Genomic DNA, 20,822 nt, shown 5'->3' with positions numbered 1-20,822 from the left:
GCTGCACCTGTAATCCTACTTTTAGCAATTTATGCACAAGGACACCCAAGTCCCTCTTCACAGCAGCGTGCCACAACTTTTTTACCATTTAAAACGGTCCATTTTGCTGTTATTTCTACCAAAATGGATGGCCTCACACTTATCAACATTGTACTCCATCTGCCAGGCCTTTGCCCTCTCACTTGGACTATCTATATCCCCCTGCGGACTTTGCTCTACGACTCACCCTATTGTTATCTGCAAATTTTGACACACCATGCTTAGTCCCCAACTCCAAATCATCTATGTAAATTGTAAACAATTGCAGTCCCAACATTGATCCCTGGGGCACACCATTAGCCAATGGCCACAAACCAGAAGAACACCCATTTACCCCTACTCTTTGCTTCCTACTGGTCAACGAATCCTCTATCCATGCCAATACATTACCTGTAAAACCGTGCAACTTTATCCTATGTAGCAGCCTTTGGTGTGGCACCTTGTCAAATGCCTTCTGCAAATCTAGATACACCACATCCACAGGTTCCCCATTGTCCACGATGCCAATAATGTCCTCAAAGAATTTCACCAAACTAGTTAAACATGACCGACCCTTCATGAACCCATGCTGGGTGTTCCCAATGGGGCAATGTATATCCATATGCCTTGTTATTTCTGCCTTAATGATAGATTCAAGCATTTTCCCCACTACCGAAGTTAAGCTAACTAGCCTATAGTTAACCTGCTTTTTGTCTACTTCCTTTTTTAAAGGAGTGGTGTCACATTGGCTGTTTTCCAATCTGCGGGTACCACCCCAGAGTCCAGTGAATTTTGGAAAATAATTTGGTAAATCTCCTCTGTACTCTATAGTAATTCTATCCTTCCTCTAATGTGGTGACTAGAACTGTATACAAACATCCAGTTGTGGACCAGTGTCTTATACAGTTCCAACATATCATCCTACATTTGTATTTGATAGCTTGCCTAAAGTAGGAAAACATCCCAAACATCATCTTTACTACACTATCTACCTGTCCTGTCTCCTTCAGGAACCTGTGGACATGCTTTCCAAGGTCTCTCACTTCCTCTGCTTATCATGTATTCTCTTTCATGGTTTGCCCTCCCCTTGTATAAAATTGTATTTCTCAGGTTTGAATACCACTTGTCATTTTTCTGCACTCTCAAGTTAAGCTCTGGCATCATCCTGCAGTCAACAGCATCCTCTGCGTAATCAACAAACTGGCAATTTTTGTGTCCTTTGCAAATTTCCAAATCATGCCTCCCACAGAGAAGTATAAATCATTAATATATAACAAATTGCTAAAGATCCAAAACTGAACCCTGCGAACTCTTCCATTACTGGAACCCACTTTCTATTCCAGAAAATATCCACCGAATATTACCCTGTGCTTCCTATTAAAGCCAATTTTGTTTCTGACTCACTATGGTTCCAGCTCTATCTCAGTGTTCTAACTTCTCAAATTGTCTGCCACTTAGCATTTTGTCAATGCCAGAACAAAATTCACATAGATCATGTCCACTGTATGAACTTCAACAATACTCCTAGTTACTTTCTCAAAACATTTAGTCAAGGTAATGAGACAAACTACCCTTTATAAAACAATACTGACTACTGCTGGTTAATTTGTGCTCTTCCAATGCCATTCAATTCTTTATCTCAACGTTGATCGGAGTCATTCTCCCAGCACCAAGGTAAGACTGACCAGCCTATAACCATAGGCCAATCCTTCGTTCCCTTTTTGAATAAAGGGTACAACATTGTAGACATCGAAACCTCGAGTGCCTCACCTGCAACTAATGAGGATCAGAAAATGATCTATTTTCTCTATTCCTCCCTGCAGTTCTTAAACAGTCTAGGATACAATTTATTCAACCGTGGTGGCATGATTTTATTGGAAAGAAACCAAAGAACTGCGGATAGTAGAAACCAGAAATTGCTGGACAATCTCAGGTCTGGCAGCATCTGTGGAGAGAAATCAGTTAATGTTTTGAGTCTGGTGCCCCTTCTTCTGAACTGGTTTCTGTTAGAATTATTTGTTGCTTGATGACATTCAGTTTAGTTGAAATTAAGTTCCACAATTTTCAGGCTAAAAGGAAAGCCATTAATTTAAATGAGTTAATAAATATATTTTCCAATTACTGACCAAACATAAATGGGCCATTCAGGACACTACAACCATAAACAGCAAAACTGACACTACCCACACTAGCACTTTAATGTCTTTCTTTATATCTTCAAAGTTTCTACCAACAAGCAGTCACCTCACCTGCTGAGTTGATGAAGCCCTCTGTATCGGATATATTTTTGTACTTCTACGCTAACCCTCCCCTTCCAAACTAGAATCAAAGTTCCCCTGATTCTTTCCTTTCAACCCATAAGCTTCCATATTCACCAGATCTATTTCCTACATGACAAACAGTGAAGCCACCAAACATCTCCACCTCCCCTTTCAGCAATGGGAACTGGTGATTTCTATCACCCAAAACTTTGGCCTGCTGCTTACTCACCCCGAACAACCCCTCCCTTTCTTCCTAAAACTTTCCATGCAAATACAGGAAGTGCAATAAGTACCCTTTTACTTCTCACTGTCCAAGGACAAGTGTAACAGCAATTTTAAGGTTTGTGTCACATACAGAGTGGTTAAAAAGGTGTTTGGCACACTTGCCTTCATTGGTCAGTCCTCCAAGTATAAGGGCTGGGACATTATGTAGCAGTTGTACACAACCATCGGTGAGGTCTCTTTTGGAATACTGCATCCTGTTCTGGTCACCCAGTTATAGGAAGGATATTATAAAGCTGGAGAAGGTTCAGAAGAGATTCACCAGGACATTACCAGGTATGGACAATTTGAGTTGTAAAGAAAGGCTGGATACGCTAAGACTTTTTCCATTGGAGCATAGGAGATTGACAGACAACCTGATAGAAGTTTAAGATAACAAGATAGAGTTGATACAGTGTTGATGGCATTTTTAATGAGAGAGGAGAGATTTAAAGAAAGATATGAGAGAATTTTGTTTTAAACAGCGGGTGGTTTGCGTATGGAATGAATTTCCTGATGTGGCGGCGGATGTGGATCAATTAATGTTTAAAAGACATTTGGATGGATATATGAATAGGAAAGATTTGGAGGGATATGGACCAGGAGCAGGCCGGCTGGGACCAGTTTAGTTTGGGATTATGCTCGGCATGGACTTATTGGACTGAAGCGTCTGTGTCCCTGCTGTATGACTAACTCTCACTTTCTAAATTTAATATACTTTACTCATTTTACAAGGGAATCCTTGCTTCAGAGGGGAGGCCAAATGCAGAAGGAATAGCCATTTTACAGAACCGATTCCAAGTGTAATGTCATTTAAAATTTTTTTCCACCTTGCTCTATTCTGACTTTTCTTTACTCTGCTGTACCCCTAATGGAACTCAACACAAGTTCAAGAAACAGCTAATCTCTTGATTGGGCATTTTAGGAACTCAAGGTTATGTTCTTCTCCCGCTTTATTTGGTTTTGCTTTGTTGGCTTGATTTTTTTCACTCGTCATTTCTCAATTTTCCACCACTTTGCACTCGGATGACATCAATTAGGGATCAAGTTTAAAATTCTTCACTCATTCCTTGCCCACTCCAATTGGCCTTGTGGAATTAAACCTCAATACATTCAGTCCATTATCCAATCACAGAGCTTTTATTTCATTCAACCTTTTCCCCTCTCACTTGCTGAAAGTCACTTGTTCCGGAGTTCCGAGAAGACTTCACAACCAGAAATGTTAACTTTTTCTCTCTGCAGTTTCTACCTTAGCAACTGCCCTTCTTTAATATGTTCTGTTTTCATTTTGGATTTCCAGCATCTATAGCAGTTTGTTTTCGTGAAAACTGGAAATGATATTAATTCTTTGTTGATAGGCCATGCCCATTTTTGCCATTTAGTTTCTAATTATTAGTTTTTTTTAAAAAAATAAAATTTCAACCCACTCCAACCGAAAACAAATTTTCCTCCAAGTTGGCATTTGCAAGAAACGCATTTTCTAAAGACAAATCTAAGTGGGATATTGTTCCATGGCCTAACCTCAGTTTGGTCAACTTAAATCCATAAGCTGTTGTAATGAGTACAGCCAATGCAAGTTTACTGTATGGCTCACAGTCAAGTTATATTGTCACTCAAAGCCCAAGTGCATTTTACAATTTAAAAACAGTAATAAAGGAGCAACACGGGGATGAGGACAGATGCATTCTTACAGCCCCATCTGTAGCTAAGTTCTTCAGATAAATTCACAGACTATAGAGACTGCTGCATGTTTTTAAATTTCAACATACAGTATTACAATTTCACTCCCAACTGCTCAGCTCCTTGAGATGGTTCATGAAACGTAACTTTCTGAATCTAGCCACTAACAGCTGTAAGAACAGCCTGTTTTTCTTATTTAAACAGGGGGAATCTGACTTATTTCTAGCACAGTTGAGACCCTGTAAGAAATCTGATAAACATAAACCAATGCTTTGCTGCTCTGTGAAAACCAGAAATATGATCTGCTGTGAAGGTACTTCAACAGACTGCGTTAAGAATCTGGGTTCACTTCATGTCAGATTCCAATTCAAAGTATGCCATTAAATAATAACAACATGGCAATCTTTTCTGAACATAATACTTGAAGCTCAATTCTTCAAGCAAACATCAAATACTCAATTGCTGAAGGACTATTTTTCAAATATCTAAATGCTGCCTTAAATTGAAATGGAAGTAAACATTAAAGAGTACAAACAAAAATATCAGATAGTCTTGAAAAACTGTAACACATTAGCAAAGTATTTAGCTCATAGTTATGCTTCACTAAAGCAAATATAAACTAATTGCCATGCCATCTTTGTGCTCTCAATCTCTCCTGAAGGCAGTGAACCATGGTGGAATGTGATAGGCTTCCCATACCTCGCTCACGTCACTACTCTCCCCGTGAGCTCAAGCAATAAATTCCAGCACATTACTGGACTTTGAGGGAGGCAGAACTACAACACAAAATGGGACCTTTCAGTCCATCATGTCTATTGCAGCATGTTGAAAAATTGGACATTTAGTCCCACTCCCCCACTTTCTTTTCATTGTCTTGAAAATTTTCCATTTGAGAAGATATCCATTTCCCTTTTGAAAACTTCTCTTGATCTTTCAGGTGATGACTCAGGTTTCAAGAATCCCCTACACAGCCTGGTTGCCAATATTATTTTATTTCAACGATTCCAACCTGTTTCCATCGCCACTGGAAGCATCAGGCATACAAGCATTTAGGGATAATTGAACAATGAAGTGTGGAAAGAGATTTCATTTTACACATTTGGGATTCAAGAACATGGAAAGCAAACGCATCACTCTAAGTGTAATGAATTCACTGTGCATTAAGGATATTATGAGTGTGTACAGTTGCTGGGTTGGGAACCTTGTTACAGGAAGAACATTTGAGCAAAGATCGGAGCATGCACAGTCTAGGATCATATTTTCCTTCTTGAAGGGGCTCTTCATGAGATTTCTAGAGGGGACACTGCTTTTTCAGAATTACTTTTTAGGGCTCTTTGGCACAGAATGAAAAACTGATATACTGGGTGCCCTTTCATCAGAACAGGATTCATGAAGAAGTGTCACTGGAAGCATCAGGCATACAAGCATTTAGGGATAATTGTTTCTCTCCCCACATATGCTGCCAGACCTGCCGAGTTTCACCAGCAATTTTCATTTTTGCTTCCAATCTCCAGCATCCACAATTCTTTGTTTTATTGGCTAAGTAGGTGATTCAGTGGTGCAGTAGAAATACCTTTTACGTTTGTTTTGACAACTGGGAGATGAGGGCTTACACAACCAGAATTAGAAGAATTCATCAACATCCTTGATTATTAACCTATTAAATTTAAACCATAACACACGAATAAGCTTTTTTTGTAGATATTATACATTTGAATTAGCACAATGAGATAATAATAAGGCTTTAAGAGGTGTATTTTGTCTTCTTTTTAAAATGAAGGTTGATACAGAGATGCCTAGGTATCTGCTCAAAGTCAAAAAGTAAACAGCTTGTGAGGCCTTGCTTTTTTAAAAAAACGATGGAACAATAGAAGCAGCTTGAATGGTGGGGCCAAACTCCCACAGAACCAGGGCTTCTAGATTTCGCTATTTGCAGTCGTTAAGGTCTTGAAATTTGATGTAGAAGCCCTTAGTCCTCTCTATTCCAGCTAAAAGTTAGGGTTCTCTTCCTGTTGCTAGAACTGCATGAGAGACAATTTTAATGAATTTACCTTGGCCAAAGGTGTATTATGGGGTGTTACTATATTGGCACAGTTAATTAGTAGTTAACATTTATTATTCTGTTAAGCATTTCAATAGAATTACAGTTAGGCCAATTCTTTTTTCATTTTGTCTGTATTTCAACTGGTCTCCAAATAAAGTGTGTTTTGCTTAAAGTCAAATAGTTTGACCAATCGAATTGCATCTAAAACACAATGCCTCACATTTAAATTTAAGAAAAGGTAATGGTCTAGGCTATCACCTTAACATATTGAGCAAGTTGGTCTGTGTCCACAACAATGATAACTGACAAAAGTTAGCAAAAGGTTACTTTTCCCACCCCAAAACAACAGATGCGTACTTCCACACAAAATGCCATCAACCTCAACACCCCTTTCTCAGACTGGCAAGGTCATAGCTAATACGCTTTCATCACATTGCCATAAAGCTAGAACATTTCAACCGGGCACTCATTAGTAACGTCAGTGCATTTTGAACGTCAAAATCAGATTTAAATTATTCTGTTCTCTCCTTTGCCTCGTTCTTCCAATCTCATGGCTGAAAATAACCCGTTACTCCAGGTGACAGCAATCCTGACGATACCTTTACAACATTACTTATCTCATAGCAGCTCCTCCAATCACAGGTTGCTTCTTTATCATGTTGGTTGTCACTGGGTTCACTCAAAAAGTTGGGTAAGAAATAGCATGTGCTTGGAGAAGCTCAAGAGAGACAAAGTCTGTTCTCAGTAGTAGATCCTGACAAATTCAGGGATGGGAGTGGTGGAAACGAATGGCCTTTTTCTCATTTGTCTCAACATTAATTGACTTTTCTGGGCCATACTGGGGGCAATTTCATCTTCTGCTTGTACATTTTAAGCACTGGTGCTAGAAGGGTCAAAGTAGTTTAAGAAAACAGCAAATCATCATCCTTGTACAAACGGCTTGAACAGAAACGGTAGGGTTGAGACAAGCGGAAGTGGGAGAGAAAGAGATTTCCGAGAGGATTTCAAACTTGGGGGGAGAAAAGTTCTTCAGAAGGTAAACAGTGATTAATCAATTTAAAAATGGACATATAGTTAGCTATACCAATGAAAGTACAGATCCAAAGGAATTCCTGAGGCTTGCAAATCACGGGATTCACACCTCGAGGGGAGAGAATATAACTAAAAGGAATTTAGCAGCTATTTAAAACAAAAAGAAAAAGCTGGAAGATCAGAAAACATCATTGGAAAGTTAAGAGTTAATGCTTCAGGTTGATGACCTTTTGTCAGAACATTAGATTTGAAATGACATGTATTCAAACCAAAGTAGGACTTGTACAATAAATTGTAAGGACCTTGAGTGTTATGGAACAGAAAAATCTAAGAATACAAATACATAGTTCATTGAAGGCGGGTAGACAGGATGGTGAAGGAGGCATTTAGCATACTGGCCTTAAATCAAGGCATTGAGAATAGGAGTTGGGACATTATGTTACAGATGTAGAAGTTGTTGGTAAGGTTGCACATGGAGTATTATGTACAGTTTTGGTCATTCTGTTATAGGAAAGACATGGTTAAACCGGAAAATATGCAAAGTAGATTCACGAAGATATTGCCAGAACTAGTGGGCCCGAGTAATGGTGAGAGGTTGGCCAGGATAGGACTTTACTCCTTGGAATGTAGGAGAATGAGAGGTGACCTTATTGAGGTGTATAAAATCATGACTAGCAGGGATAGGATAAATGCACGTAGCCTTTTTCCCAGGGATGGGGAATTGAAAATTTGAGGGCATAAGTTTAAGGTGAGAGAGAAATTATTTGAGGATGACCTGTGGGGCAACTTCTTCACGCACAGAGAGATGCATTTATGGAATGAGCTGCCAGAAAAGTGGTTGAGGCAGGTACACAGTAAGATTTAAAAAGCATCTGGATAGGTACATGAATGGGAAGGGTTTAGAAGGATGTGGACCAAATGTGGGCAATTGGAGCTAGCTGAGTAGGCACCATGGACCAGTTTGGACCAGAGGGCCTGTTTCCAAACCGAATTGGTCTATGACTTTAAAGAAGCTTGTTTCAACAGATGCGCACTTGCCAAACGATAAGCTTTCCTCTGGTCTTCCCTGTTGAATAAATATATCCATCTCCCCCTTCTATTTGTCTCCCCATCCAAATCCTGTAGCAAGCGAGTTAATTGAAATGGGAGATTTTCATCTGCTATTTAACATGCAACTTATCAATTTCTGTTTCCAGTTGTGAATTTATTCACCCTCACCCACTGAGCAACAGAACAAAATTTACAACCAACATTTGTTCTTTCAATTCACTTTCGACTTCTGGCTACAGTTCATCCTTTCACACCCTTTTCCAGCTCCACACTGTTACCATAACCAATCTGATACCTCAAAAGCCTTCTCCTTTGTACTAGACAATTTTCAGTGACATTGCTTGTAACAAATATCATTAATTTTATTTTTAAAATCAAGCAAGGTTGTAGGGTGGGCAATAGAACCGACGTGGAGTGGGGAAGAAAGTAGAAGATTCAAACATGGGGGAACAAGGAGGGGAACTTCAGAGCTGTAGATTAAAAGTTTTTGAGACCAAGGCACACAAAAACCAAATATGAATCAATGATAAATATCTTCTGTCTCCTTAGGTACAATGTAGACACAGTCGTCATTAAGTGCTGATTGCATGACAGTAGGTGGTGCTGACTGAAAGTGGGACTCCACCCACGGCATGCCAGAATTGCTGACCCCCTGCAACAGCCAGGCACTGAATACTATGAGCTAATATTCAGCATTCCATTTCAACCTTTAAATTCACTCAGTTATTGTTCTCGTAGTTTTAGCGTAAGATGGTAGTTGCTATACGGGCCAATTTGCTTTTCTATCACACACGGTCCAATAATTTAACAGAAGCCTCTACTTCCAATCATGTGGAAATATGGGAAAGTGGTAGCACGATGGTCACGTTACTGGATTAGTAATCCCGAGACAGAGGTTATTGGTCTAGGAACATGGGTTCAAATCCCACCACGGTAGCTACTTGAGTGGAATTCAAAACTTAATTACCAATGAAAGCCAGTCTTAGCGATTGTGACCATTAAACCATTGTCAATTGTTGTAAAAACACTTCTGATTCACATATTAAGGAAGGAAATCTGCCATCTTTACTCTGTCTCGTCTAAATGCAACTCTGGACCCAGAGCAGTATGGTTCATTTGCAAGTGCCCTCTGAAATGTTTGAGCAAGCTACACAGCGCAAAGGCAAACTCAGGTGGCAACAAGTACTGACTTTGCCAGTGACAGCTGCATCCAATGAAAGAACAAAAAACCCCACCCAGGCATGTTGTATCAGGAAAACACGAAGGATCTGAAATATCAAGCATGGAAAGAGAATCAAGAGGTTTTTTTTTGAACCAACTGATTGGAAAGCCAACATGTTCCAAAACTCTGGCTTAGAATGTGCTTGCTAGAAATTGAACTATAAGAGTACAAAGATCAAGACTGACCAATGAAATCTGCCATTCCTTGACATTGTACTAATCAAAACAGACTTGCATGTGATAAGATAGGACACAAGTCAAACTTCTCTCCTACTCTTTCCCTAAAAACACTTGAAATAATATTTTGAAATTATACGCAAATATGAACAAAGGCAATGAGCAGACGAAGCAGATTAAGACAGATAAGATGAAATGTGGGGACAGGGTGGCATGAAGATTGGGGTAGGGGATTGAAGACATGAAGGGATTGGTAGTAAAGGACAAACCAATTACTTGAGAAAAACCTGCGACTCAGGAGCAGTTGGAAGTGTAAATGATCTAGGATCTATCTGGCCATCCACGTGCTCACTTTTGGGAGCCAAGAAAAAAGTGGCCAGACTGATCAAAACAGACCAAGAGGGAATAGATTTAAAATAACGTGCAAATGAAACAAGGGCGATGTGGGGGAAAATGTTGTTATCACAACACAAGTAGCTAGGATATGAAATGCGCTGCCTGGAATATGGTAGAGGGAAGTTCCATTGAAGCATTTTTCAGGGCATTGGGTAACATTAGACAGAAATGGTCTCAGGGATATGGGGAAAGGCAGGAAATTGGTATTGGGTAATGCAGTACAGGCTGAATGTTCTCCTTCTGTACTAGTAACAAGTCTGTGATCAGCAATCTGGTAATACTTTTTTTTGGTCACTAACATCATATGTTTGCTAGAAACATTTTCAAAGTAAAGTACATGCAATGTTGTGGATATCTGGACCAAATTGATTACATAAACAATGAAATTGTTTGCAGAGATTCAATTAGGCGTCTCTGTGATGGTAGCTTTTGACAAATTAATCAATCTTTCTGTAATGAAGAGGTTGAATTTAAAAACTTCCTTCAGTAGTTTTTTGTGAATAAGAATTTGCAGCCAATCAGGATGTGATAGTGAAATAAATCTGATTATATTCACTAAAACTGAGCAGTATACACAGCCTGTGCTAAAGGCAAACCATCACGTACAATTCATTCATCAAACCAATGTTTAGAATAATGATTAGCCACTGTTTTTAAGTGAATAAGTATACAGTGACACAAACAGAATGATGACCATATAAACAGAATTCCAGAAACAAACAGTCCACAACTTTCCTTTGAAAATAACACCAAAATGGTTTTTAATTTGAAACAAACAAGGTCAGATCTTAAGAACATTTCGGGTTGAAAACTGAATTATCTGCATGGAATAACAACCCAAACAGATCACTCAGCTCTCATAACCAGCTCATGTTGGAGCTTATTTGTCACGAACAGTAGTTCTCTTTCCCTGATCTCATCTTGTTCCCGTGCCTTTTAATTCTCTTTTCTTTCAACCATGTATCCAGCCTGTTTATAAATAATGACAGAGACACTGCTTCAATCACCAACTTCAGCACTATGTTTGATAGCTTCTTCACATTCCTGGAATTTAAAAAACTTCCTCTCTATCTTAAATTTCTTCTGTTTAATTTTATAATGGTGCCCTTTCTTCTGGACTCAGTCATTGGAAACTGTCTACCTCCATAAATATGTGAAGAAACAGAGCAAGTATCTCTGAAATCAACTTAATCTCAACTATTCAAAACAACTGATTCAACATTTCAGGTTTTTTTGTATTTGCATTTCTTCATACAAGACAGCATCCTTGCTAATCTGCACTGTACTAATATAGCGTCTCTCAATATTATGGAACCAAACAGTACCCAGCACTAACTCCTGGTCTGGCTGTGGATCATAATTTTATATTTTGGTCTTTAACTCTCACTAAAAATGCCAGAACTTTGGAGTTATCCAGTTGATGAGCTCATTTTGTCTCATGAACCTGAACACTGAAATGGCTCACTCTTCCAGAGCACCTATTTTTCTGGTCAATGTATTTTCTTTTCTTTAAAAAGATTTGAATTCTCATGTACTGACACTGAACTGTCTTCTTTTGTCAACGTCATTCTGAACCCCCTTCAGACTTCTAAAACTACTGTATTCAAATTTGCAGGCAAAACTAATTCCTCTAGCCCAACACATCACTGAGGAACAATGCACAGGGTTGTGCTGGATCAGAAACCTTTATAATGTTGAAAAATGAGTCATTTTGTAACCAAAGAAAATACAAAATTCAAGAAAGCGAAATCCAACAAACCACATGTTTCTTATTTAAGAAATGCACTGCTGTAATTAAATCCATTTGTGTTGACATACTAATGGGGGATACTGACATTTTTAAACCAATTTTCTTTATTTATTAGCATTTTTGAGCAGTAATTGCCCGATTAAACTAAATGCATAAACTAAACCTGTGACCAAACCCCAAGTTAGCATTAAGACCTCTTACTAGATAGCTTGTGCTGAATGAAAGAAGTGAAAATGGCTGCACTGGGACTTTTACCATTACTGTTTATACACAAATATAAACACAGCCACATTAAATAAAATAATGAATAGGTTAGATTCTCGTGGCAGTGCTACCAAGGCTGGAGAATATTATTCTGGAAAGAGAACAAACGGACAAACCAACGTCTTTCATCATGTGAGTCTATGACACTGTCAAGTGGGAAATAAATGACTATTGCTACAAGGCTGTACTTCCTTTCAAATCAAAGTCTAGACAAGTGAATCGCACAGAATAACTAATATATGTGAAAAGAGATTGTAAGCTGGATTTACAAATGTTTCTTCATTTCCTTCATTTTCAATCATTTCATGACCCACTCTCTCACTTGCTATATCAATTTTGTCTACTTACCTGAAGATGTTGTGTTCATTAGGTTCTGCTGCAGAGACACTGGGCTGGCAGGAGTATTTGAATTTAATACAGACATCGGCTTTCTTGGGTCTTGCCATGTTGTGGTCTGTTCGATGTGACTACAGAAAGAGAAAGTTAAAGTCATGTGGTCATGTCCAAAACTCAGTGTGAGAACATGTGAGAATGATGAACACTTGATTATATAGCATATTGACAAATCAAACTTGTTCTGTGCACCACAGAACGAGAACACTTCCAAGAGTACACTGCCAACTTTGCCCACTCACATGACATGCCTATATTCCTCCGTAGACTCCTGGTACCATCTTCAGTACCATTTGCCTTCTCACCTATTTTTATGTCATCTGCAAACTTAGTGACAGCACATTTGTTTCCTCACCCACATTTTTAATGTATTGTAAATAATACAGTAAATAAAATTAAATATTCTGCGCTGATCGTTGAAGCACTACCTTAGTTTAATAGGTTCTATCCTGAATGTGGCCCCTTTATCATAATTCTGTTTTCTATTAGTTAGCCAATCCTCTATCCATGTCATTATACCACCCCTAACAGCCTGGGCTCTTGATATCGGACACAAGAACATGTGCAACCGGAAACGGAAAAGACTCAACTGACCCTCATCTTCGATATACAATTCACTTTAGTAGAGTTCAACCATCCATCTAATTAACCTTATATGAGAATGCTCAGAATAAAACCTCATTTTAATGCAAACTTAACATTATTCATCCAATTTCACCACTTCACCAGATTTTCCCTTCTTCCCTCCAGGCTTTTTGCTGTTCCACCCCTTCCCAAGGCCCAGAAGGCTAGAACAAATGCACCTGGATTTTTAAAATTTATTCTGCAGATGTGGATATTGCTGGCGGGGCCAGAATTTGTGATCCATTTATTGCCTTTACGAAGGTGTTGCAAGCAGCCTTCTTGAACCACTGCAGTCAATTTGGCGCAGATAGTATGCCATCCTTTCAGCATGAAATGTACAACTCTGCTGGAGGTGGCTTACAAAAATCCAATTTTAAAACATCCTCTGGATCTTTATTGCTACAACAGACTTACTGAAGCTGAGAGGCAGTGCTGCCACAGCACACTATCACCTGGACTAGTGGAGCAAAGCTGCATCTATTTCTCAGGGCAATAATCATGATTCCGCCCAAATTCCATGAGCAAATTTCATTTGGTTGGGCCACAGCTGGAGTACTGTGTACAGTTCTCCCCACCATAGCAAGGATGTAATTGTACTAGAGAAGATGCAGAGGAGATTCACCAGGATGTGGCCTGGGATGGAGCAGGCGAGCCATAAAGACAGGCCAGTTGAACTCAGGTTGTTTCCTTTAGATCAGAGAAGACAGAGGAAGACCTGATTGAGTTGTATAAGATGATGAGGTTGATGGACAGCACAGATAGCAAGCAGCATGTTCCCCTTAGTTTGGTCAAAGGGTTAATAACAAAGGGGTATAAATAGGGTAAATAGACAAGGTCTTTTCCCCAGGATGAGCGAGTCCAAAACTGGATGACATAGGTTTAGAAGGGACTTTTCATGCAGAGGGTGCTGCATACATGAAATGAGCTGCCAGGGAAAGTTGTGGCAGTTGATACAATTAAAAATTTAAAAGGCATCCGGATGAATGTATGAATATGGAGAGTTGAGGGGGACATGGGCTAAATGGGACTAGATTTATTTAGGATAGCTGGTCAGCATTGTCGAGTCAGACCGAACGGTCTATTTCCATGCACTGTTTCTCTTACTCTACTTGAGGAGAAAAGATTTCCCTGAGAAGGTAGTGGGAGTCTGCAATGCACCGTCTCAGAGGGAAGTTGAGGTGGGAAACTGCACAACCTTTTAAAGTAGTACTTGGATGAGCACTTTAAAGTCATAACATTCAAGGTCATGGGCCTAATGGTAGAAAGTGGGACTAGTGCAGATTAAGTAGTTTTTGTCTGTGCAGACTCAATAGGCTGAAAGGCCCCACCCTGCACTGTACGATCCTGCATTTTAAATACACTACATTATGAGCAGTTAGAATACTGTGCATTAAAGCAAGATGACTAAATCTTGCATTGTGCTGTGATTCATTCTGTAGAAACCCCTCTATAACCTGAAAGAGATATGCTCTGATAAAATGATATAAAAAGGATGTTAGAAAATCAATCTGCACACCATAACCATTGTACACCACATAAATGTTTATATTTTATTGAAATCTTAAACAAAGCTTTCCACTCAGATATTGCTCGATTGTTCATTGTGCAGCTCGATAAAAATAATTACACTCCATTACCCTCCAACACAATTTTCTGCTTGTGTACAGAAATTTTAAATAATATAGAATATACATGACCTGCAGTGTGATTAGTTCGTAAGACTTCCAAGGATATAGACAGCTGTTGTACAAGTTAAACAGATGCACTTAAAGTCTATCCAACACGTGCACGATATAAAGCACAGCAATAAGACTTGCTTCTCAATTGAGCCACATGCACCCAATCTACTTCAACTGCAGTATGTCACATTTCATGCAATGACAAATTTCTATAACCCCCTAATATATAGTACGTGTAGTAAAATATTTAAAGTAGAATTCTTACAAAAGAGAAAAACTGATAGGTAGCTGTGTAGAGAGAGTAGCACAAGCAGCCAAACATTTTGTTCAAAACGTTGGTTTTCTTGGGGCAGCACAGTAGCTCAGTGGTTAGCACTGCAGCCTCACAGCGCCAGGGACCCAGGTTCAATTCCAGCCTCGGGCGACTGTGCAGAGTTTGCACATTCTCCTCGTGTCTGCAAGGGTTTCCTCCCACAGTCCAAAAATGGGCAGGCTAGGTGGATTGGCCATGCTAAATTGCCCATAGTGTTCAGGGGTGTGTGGGTTATAGGGGGATGGATCTGGATGGGATGCTGCAAGGGGCGGTGTGGGCCGAAGGGCCTGATTCCACACTGTAGGGAATCTAATCTAATCTAGGGTGCCTTGGGAGAACAGGGACAGAAGCAGCTCAAAAGGACTAGGAAAGCAATTCCATAGCTTCGAGCTGGGCAACTACAGGTATACCCAACTCAGAAGCAATGCAAACTGGGAGGAGCAAGAAGCCAGAATTGAAGGAAGTGGAGTAGCCTTAGAGAGTTTGAGTTGCAGGATAAAAAAAATGAACTAGCAAAAAATTTTGAAATAAGTATATTGCTGCACCAAGACTAAATATATATCCACAATCTCAGGTATGAAAGTTAAGTTGTTGAGTTATTCTTGTAAACCAACCAATCACACGCGGATGAATGCCAACAAGTACTTTCGAGACTCCTTTACTAAAATATTACGACTGGACGGAGAGCTTTGTGTAAATTTTCCAAAAAATTCAAATTTTCTACAGTTAGTGACATACATGATAACACTCCCTACACTGATATTGCTTACTTATTACTTATATATTCCATTAAAGCACAACCCATGACAGCCCTTCTTTTTCTCTTAAGTAGAGCATCTCAAGCCAAGAGTATGGAGATGTAGCATAACCAAATTGTTGCAAACATGTTTACTTGGAAGTTTGACCTCCACTCTACTTAAGAGACCCAAAGGGTTTTACTAGAACACCATTAACTTTTTCATATTGAAGTTTAAAGATCTAGAATCATCATGATAGTATTCTTTCTTTTCAATGCAGATGTATGGGTACCAAGTGCTATGGCATCTGTCTTCACAATTTTTCACCAAATTTCATACTCAAAAACTGTACCTGTGAACATTATCAATGCTATTGCAGTTGGTTAATTCACTCAGTCAAAATCAGTTACTCTGCAATATTATTTCATGACCAGTCGTTAATTGCTATTAGCCCAGTTGATGGTAATACTGGACAAGTCAGTTTCCAGGCTGGAATCTGGCTTGGCAGCCTAAATGCTTTATTTTTGCAATCTGGTCCATCACCAAACATATTCACATGAGTATATCAAAATACTTATAGCAAAAACACAGCAAAGCTTAGTACAAACACAAGAAAAGTTATGACATGTACTAACAATTATCAATAGAAAAGAGGCATTTAACCCTTTTCCTCGAAGCATCACATCCATCTTCACTTTAAAACTTCTTATTGAATTAACATTTCCTTTCAGCAACCATCAAGTTCACCAGATGTGATCTTCTCTTAGTCTCTCAGAACAACACAGGCTAACTCACTGACTTTTCTTCCCAAACCTTTAAACTCAGGCTTTTTCCAGTGCTATCAGGACTGCTAATTATGGGAGGTTCATGGAGATAACAAGTCTTTTTTCCAGATCTAATAGCCTAGGAACTGCCAAATCAAAATACCTTTCAACCAGCATGGATTTTACTGCTCAGGTGAGCCAGCTTGCAGCCCTGGCCCATGTCTGTAGATTGTGAAAACTCAACTTAATAAACATTTCAGTTATCTTCCAGGGTAGCTTATCTTGACACTTAGCTCGAGTCACATGCTTTCTTGGAGATGCTATTTTGAACTCTTAAAAAGGACTTTTGAACCTTTCAAACAAACAGTCACCTTCACAGAACCAAAAGCAAACACATTTATCGCTACTTTAGATTCAAAGTTCCCAAAATAACGTAAACAGTGTTATGAACCTTCACGGAAATCATGTAATGTTGGGTTGCTGCAAACTTTAGATACCTCTGTAGGAAGCAGTTTCCCTGTTTGGGAGAATAACTTCTAGCCATTTACTCCATGTGTAAAACTGGCATACTTCCATGCAATTGTACAAAGACTTCATCTAACTTTTTCTCCAGTACTTTTTCCTGCAGTTTCATAGTCCTGTTAGGTATAAATCTGCCACTGCAACAAAGATATACATATTCCACATCGTAACAATTAATTGATGGAAACAGACTTTTTGATTTATCAGTTGCTCATGAGCCAGACTGTGTTTGCAAAACCCAAGATAAAATATCTGTTGTTAGGTACCTCAACCACCAATTCAGGATAATCAGTCAAGCTCATAATGTGACTTGTTTACACTTGCTAGAAGCGTAAACTATTCATATTCATTTGCAGGGACACATGCACTGTAACAAAACACGTTCAAGCCTTGCACCATTTGAGAATTACCAGGTGCTTGTGAAGCCTAGAGTTTACCACTGTTTTCTGCAATGGCTCTGTTTGAAACAGAGCCAAATTGCCAACTAATCAGCACCCTTTACTTCTGTGCTATCAACTTTTGTTCTGGGGAGTGCAAGATGAAAAAACTCTGGCAATGAAATTCTATGCTTCAAAACAACTGTTTATTTGCTAACATGTAACTATATAGTCTCCTCCAAGCTGACATGATTGCTGAAGTCCCAAAAAAAATGTGGCTAGCACTAGTCTCAAATCTCACGCTTTTGGTCATCTCTGAATATCTGGTCAGGTGGGTCAACATCAAATGCTTGGTTAATAATGCTCCTGCAAAACATCTTAATCCATGTCAGGTTTGAAGTGTAATTTAGGTATTAATAAACTACTGTTGATCAGATCTTTCATCAGCATTCAGGCACTTCAACTGGCAGTAGACACTGCTGAGCTTTTTGATTAAGCTGGCCAATAACAACTTCATCCAGTGTAAAGACCACCTAGATTTCTGCTACAGATCACCAAATAGTGGTATGGCATAGCATCCACTTTGGATTTTACAGGTTACCCTAGAGACAGGAAGCCAACACTGCATTTTATGAAGAGAACTGTAGATCAATGCTAAGGTGATTTCTACACAATATTTGATGTTACATTTTAATGTGATCACAGTGTCCATCAAGATTTACCCAGTAGCTAGAGTACAATTGCAGCACAAGTTTGAGGATGCTGACTGGTACCTCTGGACTTTTGTTTCTTAAAATCCAATAGAGGTAATATGGACAATTTAGGCATTGCTGGCTGGCCAGCATTTATTGCCCATCCCTAGTTGCCTTCCTGAACCACCACAGTCCACCCGATGTGGTTCGCCACAAAGCCATGAGGGAGGAAATTCCAAAGATTTTAACCCAGCAACAGTGAAGGAGCAGTGATATTTTCACATCAGGATGGTGAATGGCTTGGAGGGGAACTTGAAGGTGGTGGCGTTCCTATGTATGTGCTGCCCTTGTGATTCCAAATGGAAAGTGGTTGAGGGTTTGAGGATCATCAGTGAATTTCTGAGGTGCATTTTGTAGATAGTACATGCTGCTGGCTACTGACCATCCATGGAAGGTGGGGGGGGTGGACGTAGTGCCAATCAAGCTTTGTCCTGGATCGTGTCAAGCTCTTCGAGTGTTGTTGGGACTGCACTCATCCAGGAAAGTGGGGAGTATTCCATCACATTCCTGACTTGTGCCTTGTAGAAGGACGACAGACTTTGACAAGTCAGGTGGCGAGTTACTTGCCACAGACATCCTAACTTTCAACCTGCTCTTGTAGCCACTTTGTTTCTGTGACGAGTCCGGTTGAGTTTCTGGTCAATGATAATCCCCAGGATGTTGACAGTAGGGGATTCAGTGATGGTAACATTGTTGAATGCCAAGTTGGAGTGGTTAGAGATTGTCTCTTACTGGTGAAGGCCATACCCTGGCATTTGTGTGGCATGACTATTACTTGCCACTTATTGGCCAAGCCTGGATATTATCTAGATCTTGTTGCATTTGAACACTGAGTATTTCAGGAGTCACGAAAATGCCAAATCCAAGAGTAACAAAAAATTGCGCACTTTTAACACTGAATGTATTTAAAATGGGAAGAGGCAAGCTTGAACCTGACTATGATGAAAAATCTACGTGCACATTCATGTCAGACTGCAAGGATGCTTTTAATGGAGCAGAATACAAAGTAACAAATCAAACAGCAGGTGGCAATATTCATTAAAATCTTGGGGCTGTTGCAGCCATGTAGCAGAGAAGCTGGCAAGATAAGTTAATTTGAATTCTTTCACAGGGATTCCATGAAAGAAACAATGCATGGTAGACTAGTTAACAAGGTTAGGTCACATGGAACAGAGGGAGAATTAGCCATTACGATACAAAATTGGCGAGGAGAAAGAGGGTAACGGTGGTGGAGGGCTGCTTTTTGGACTGGAGGCCTGTGACCAGTGTGCCGCAGACAGCAGTCCACAGATTCTTGTCATTTATATAAATGACTTGGACATGAATATAGGAGTTATGGTTAGCATATTTGCAGACGCCAAAATTGGAAGTAAAACAGGCAGTGAAGGTTGTCTCGGAGTCCAATGGGACCTTGATCCGATGAACTGCTGAGCAGCAGATAGAGTTTAATCCAGATAAATGTGAGGTTTTGCATTTTGGTATGGCAAATCAGGTGAGCACATATATTTGATGGTAACCTGGGGAGTGTTGCTAAACAGAGACCTTCAGTCCAGGTTCATAGTTCTTTGAAAGTAGAGTTGCAGGTAGACAGAATACTTAGAAGATAATGTATGGTTTAGAAGGGGTGGACGCTAGGAAGTTGTTTCCTTTAGGCGGGGAGACTAGGACTAGTGGGCACAGCCTTAAAAATTAGAGGGGGCAAATTTAAAACTGAAATGAGACAACATTTCTTCAGCCAGAGTGTGGTGGGCTTGTGGAATTCATTGCCACAGAGTGCAGTGGAGGCCAGGACGTTGGACGCCTTCAAGGCAGAGATCGACAAATTCTTGATCTCAGAAGGAATCAAGGGCTACGGGGGGAGGGCAGGGAAGTGGAGTTGAAATGCCCATCAGCCATGTTTTAAATGGCGGAGTGGATTTGATGGGCCAAATGGCCTTACTTCCACTCCTGTGTCTTATGGTCTTATAGTGAAGGCAGTATTTGGTATGGTTGCCTTTACTGGTCAACGCATCAAGTACAGGGAGTTGGGACATCATATTGCACTTGTACAGGAATTGGTTAGGCCACTTTTGGAATCCTGCATTCAATTCTAGTCTCCTCGATGTAGGAAAGATGTTGTTAAACTTGAAAACGCTCAGAAAAGATTTGCAAGGATATTACCAGGGATAGGGGTTTGAGCTATTGGGAGATGATGAACAGGCTGAGGCTGTTCCCCTGAAGGACAACGTTACAGAGGTTTATAATGCCAATGGGGCATGGATAGGGTGAATGATCACAGTCTTTTCCCCAGGGTAGGGAGTCCAAAACTAGAGGGCGCAGGATTAAGGGGGAGAGCTGAAAGATTTAAAAAGGGAAATAAAGAGAACCCTTTTCCACACAGAGGGTGGTGCACATATGAGATGAGCTACCAGAGGTGGAGGAGGCTGGTATGATTACGACATTTTAAAAAAGGTATCTGGATGGGTTTATGAATAGGAAGGGATTACAGGGGCGTGGGCCAAATGGTG

The 20,822-nt window shown here is 39.8% G+C and overlaps 1 protein-coding gene across 2 annotated transcripts in view; it reads right to left on the bottom strand.

Annotated features, from left to right (window-relative positions):
- Window positions 1-20,822, bottom strand: part of yap1 (Yes1 associated transcriptional regulator) — a 115,108-nt gene that overhangs the window by 36,851 nt on the left and 57,435 nt on the right. For both annotated transcript variants that reach the window (XM_048533043.2, XM_048533045.2), the window contains exon 2: window positions 12,503-12,621. In XM_048533043.2, coding sequence (XP_048389000.1) covers window positions 12,503-12,621 — 119 coding nt within the window. The remainder of the gene's footprint in view (window positions 1-12,502; window positions 12,622-20,822) is intronic.

Source organism: Stegostoma tigrinum, chromosome 6 (assembly GCF_030684315.1).
Source record: "Stegostoma tigrinum isolate sSteTig4 chromosome 6, sSteTig4.hap1, whole genome shotgun sequence".
NCBI classification, from domain to species: domain Eukaryota; kingdom Metazoa; phylum Chordata; class Chondrichthyes; order Orectolobiformes; family Stegostomatidae; genus Stegostoma; species Stegostoma tigrinum.
This window is presented reverse-complemented; position numbering and strand designations above follow the sequence as displayed.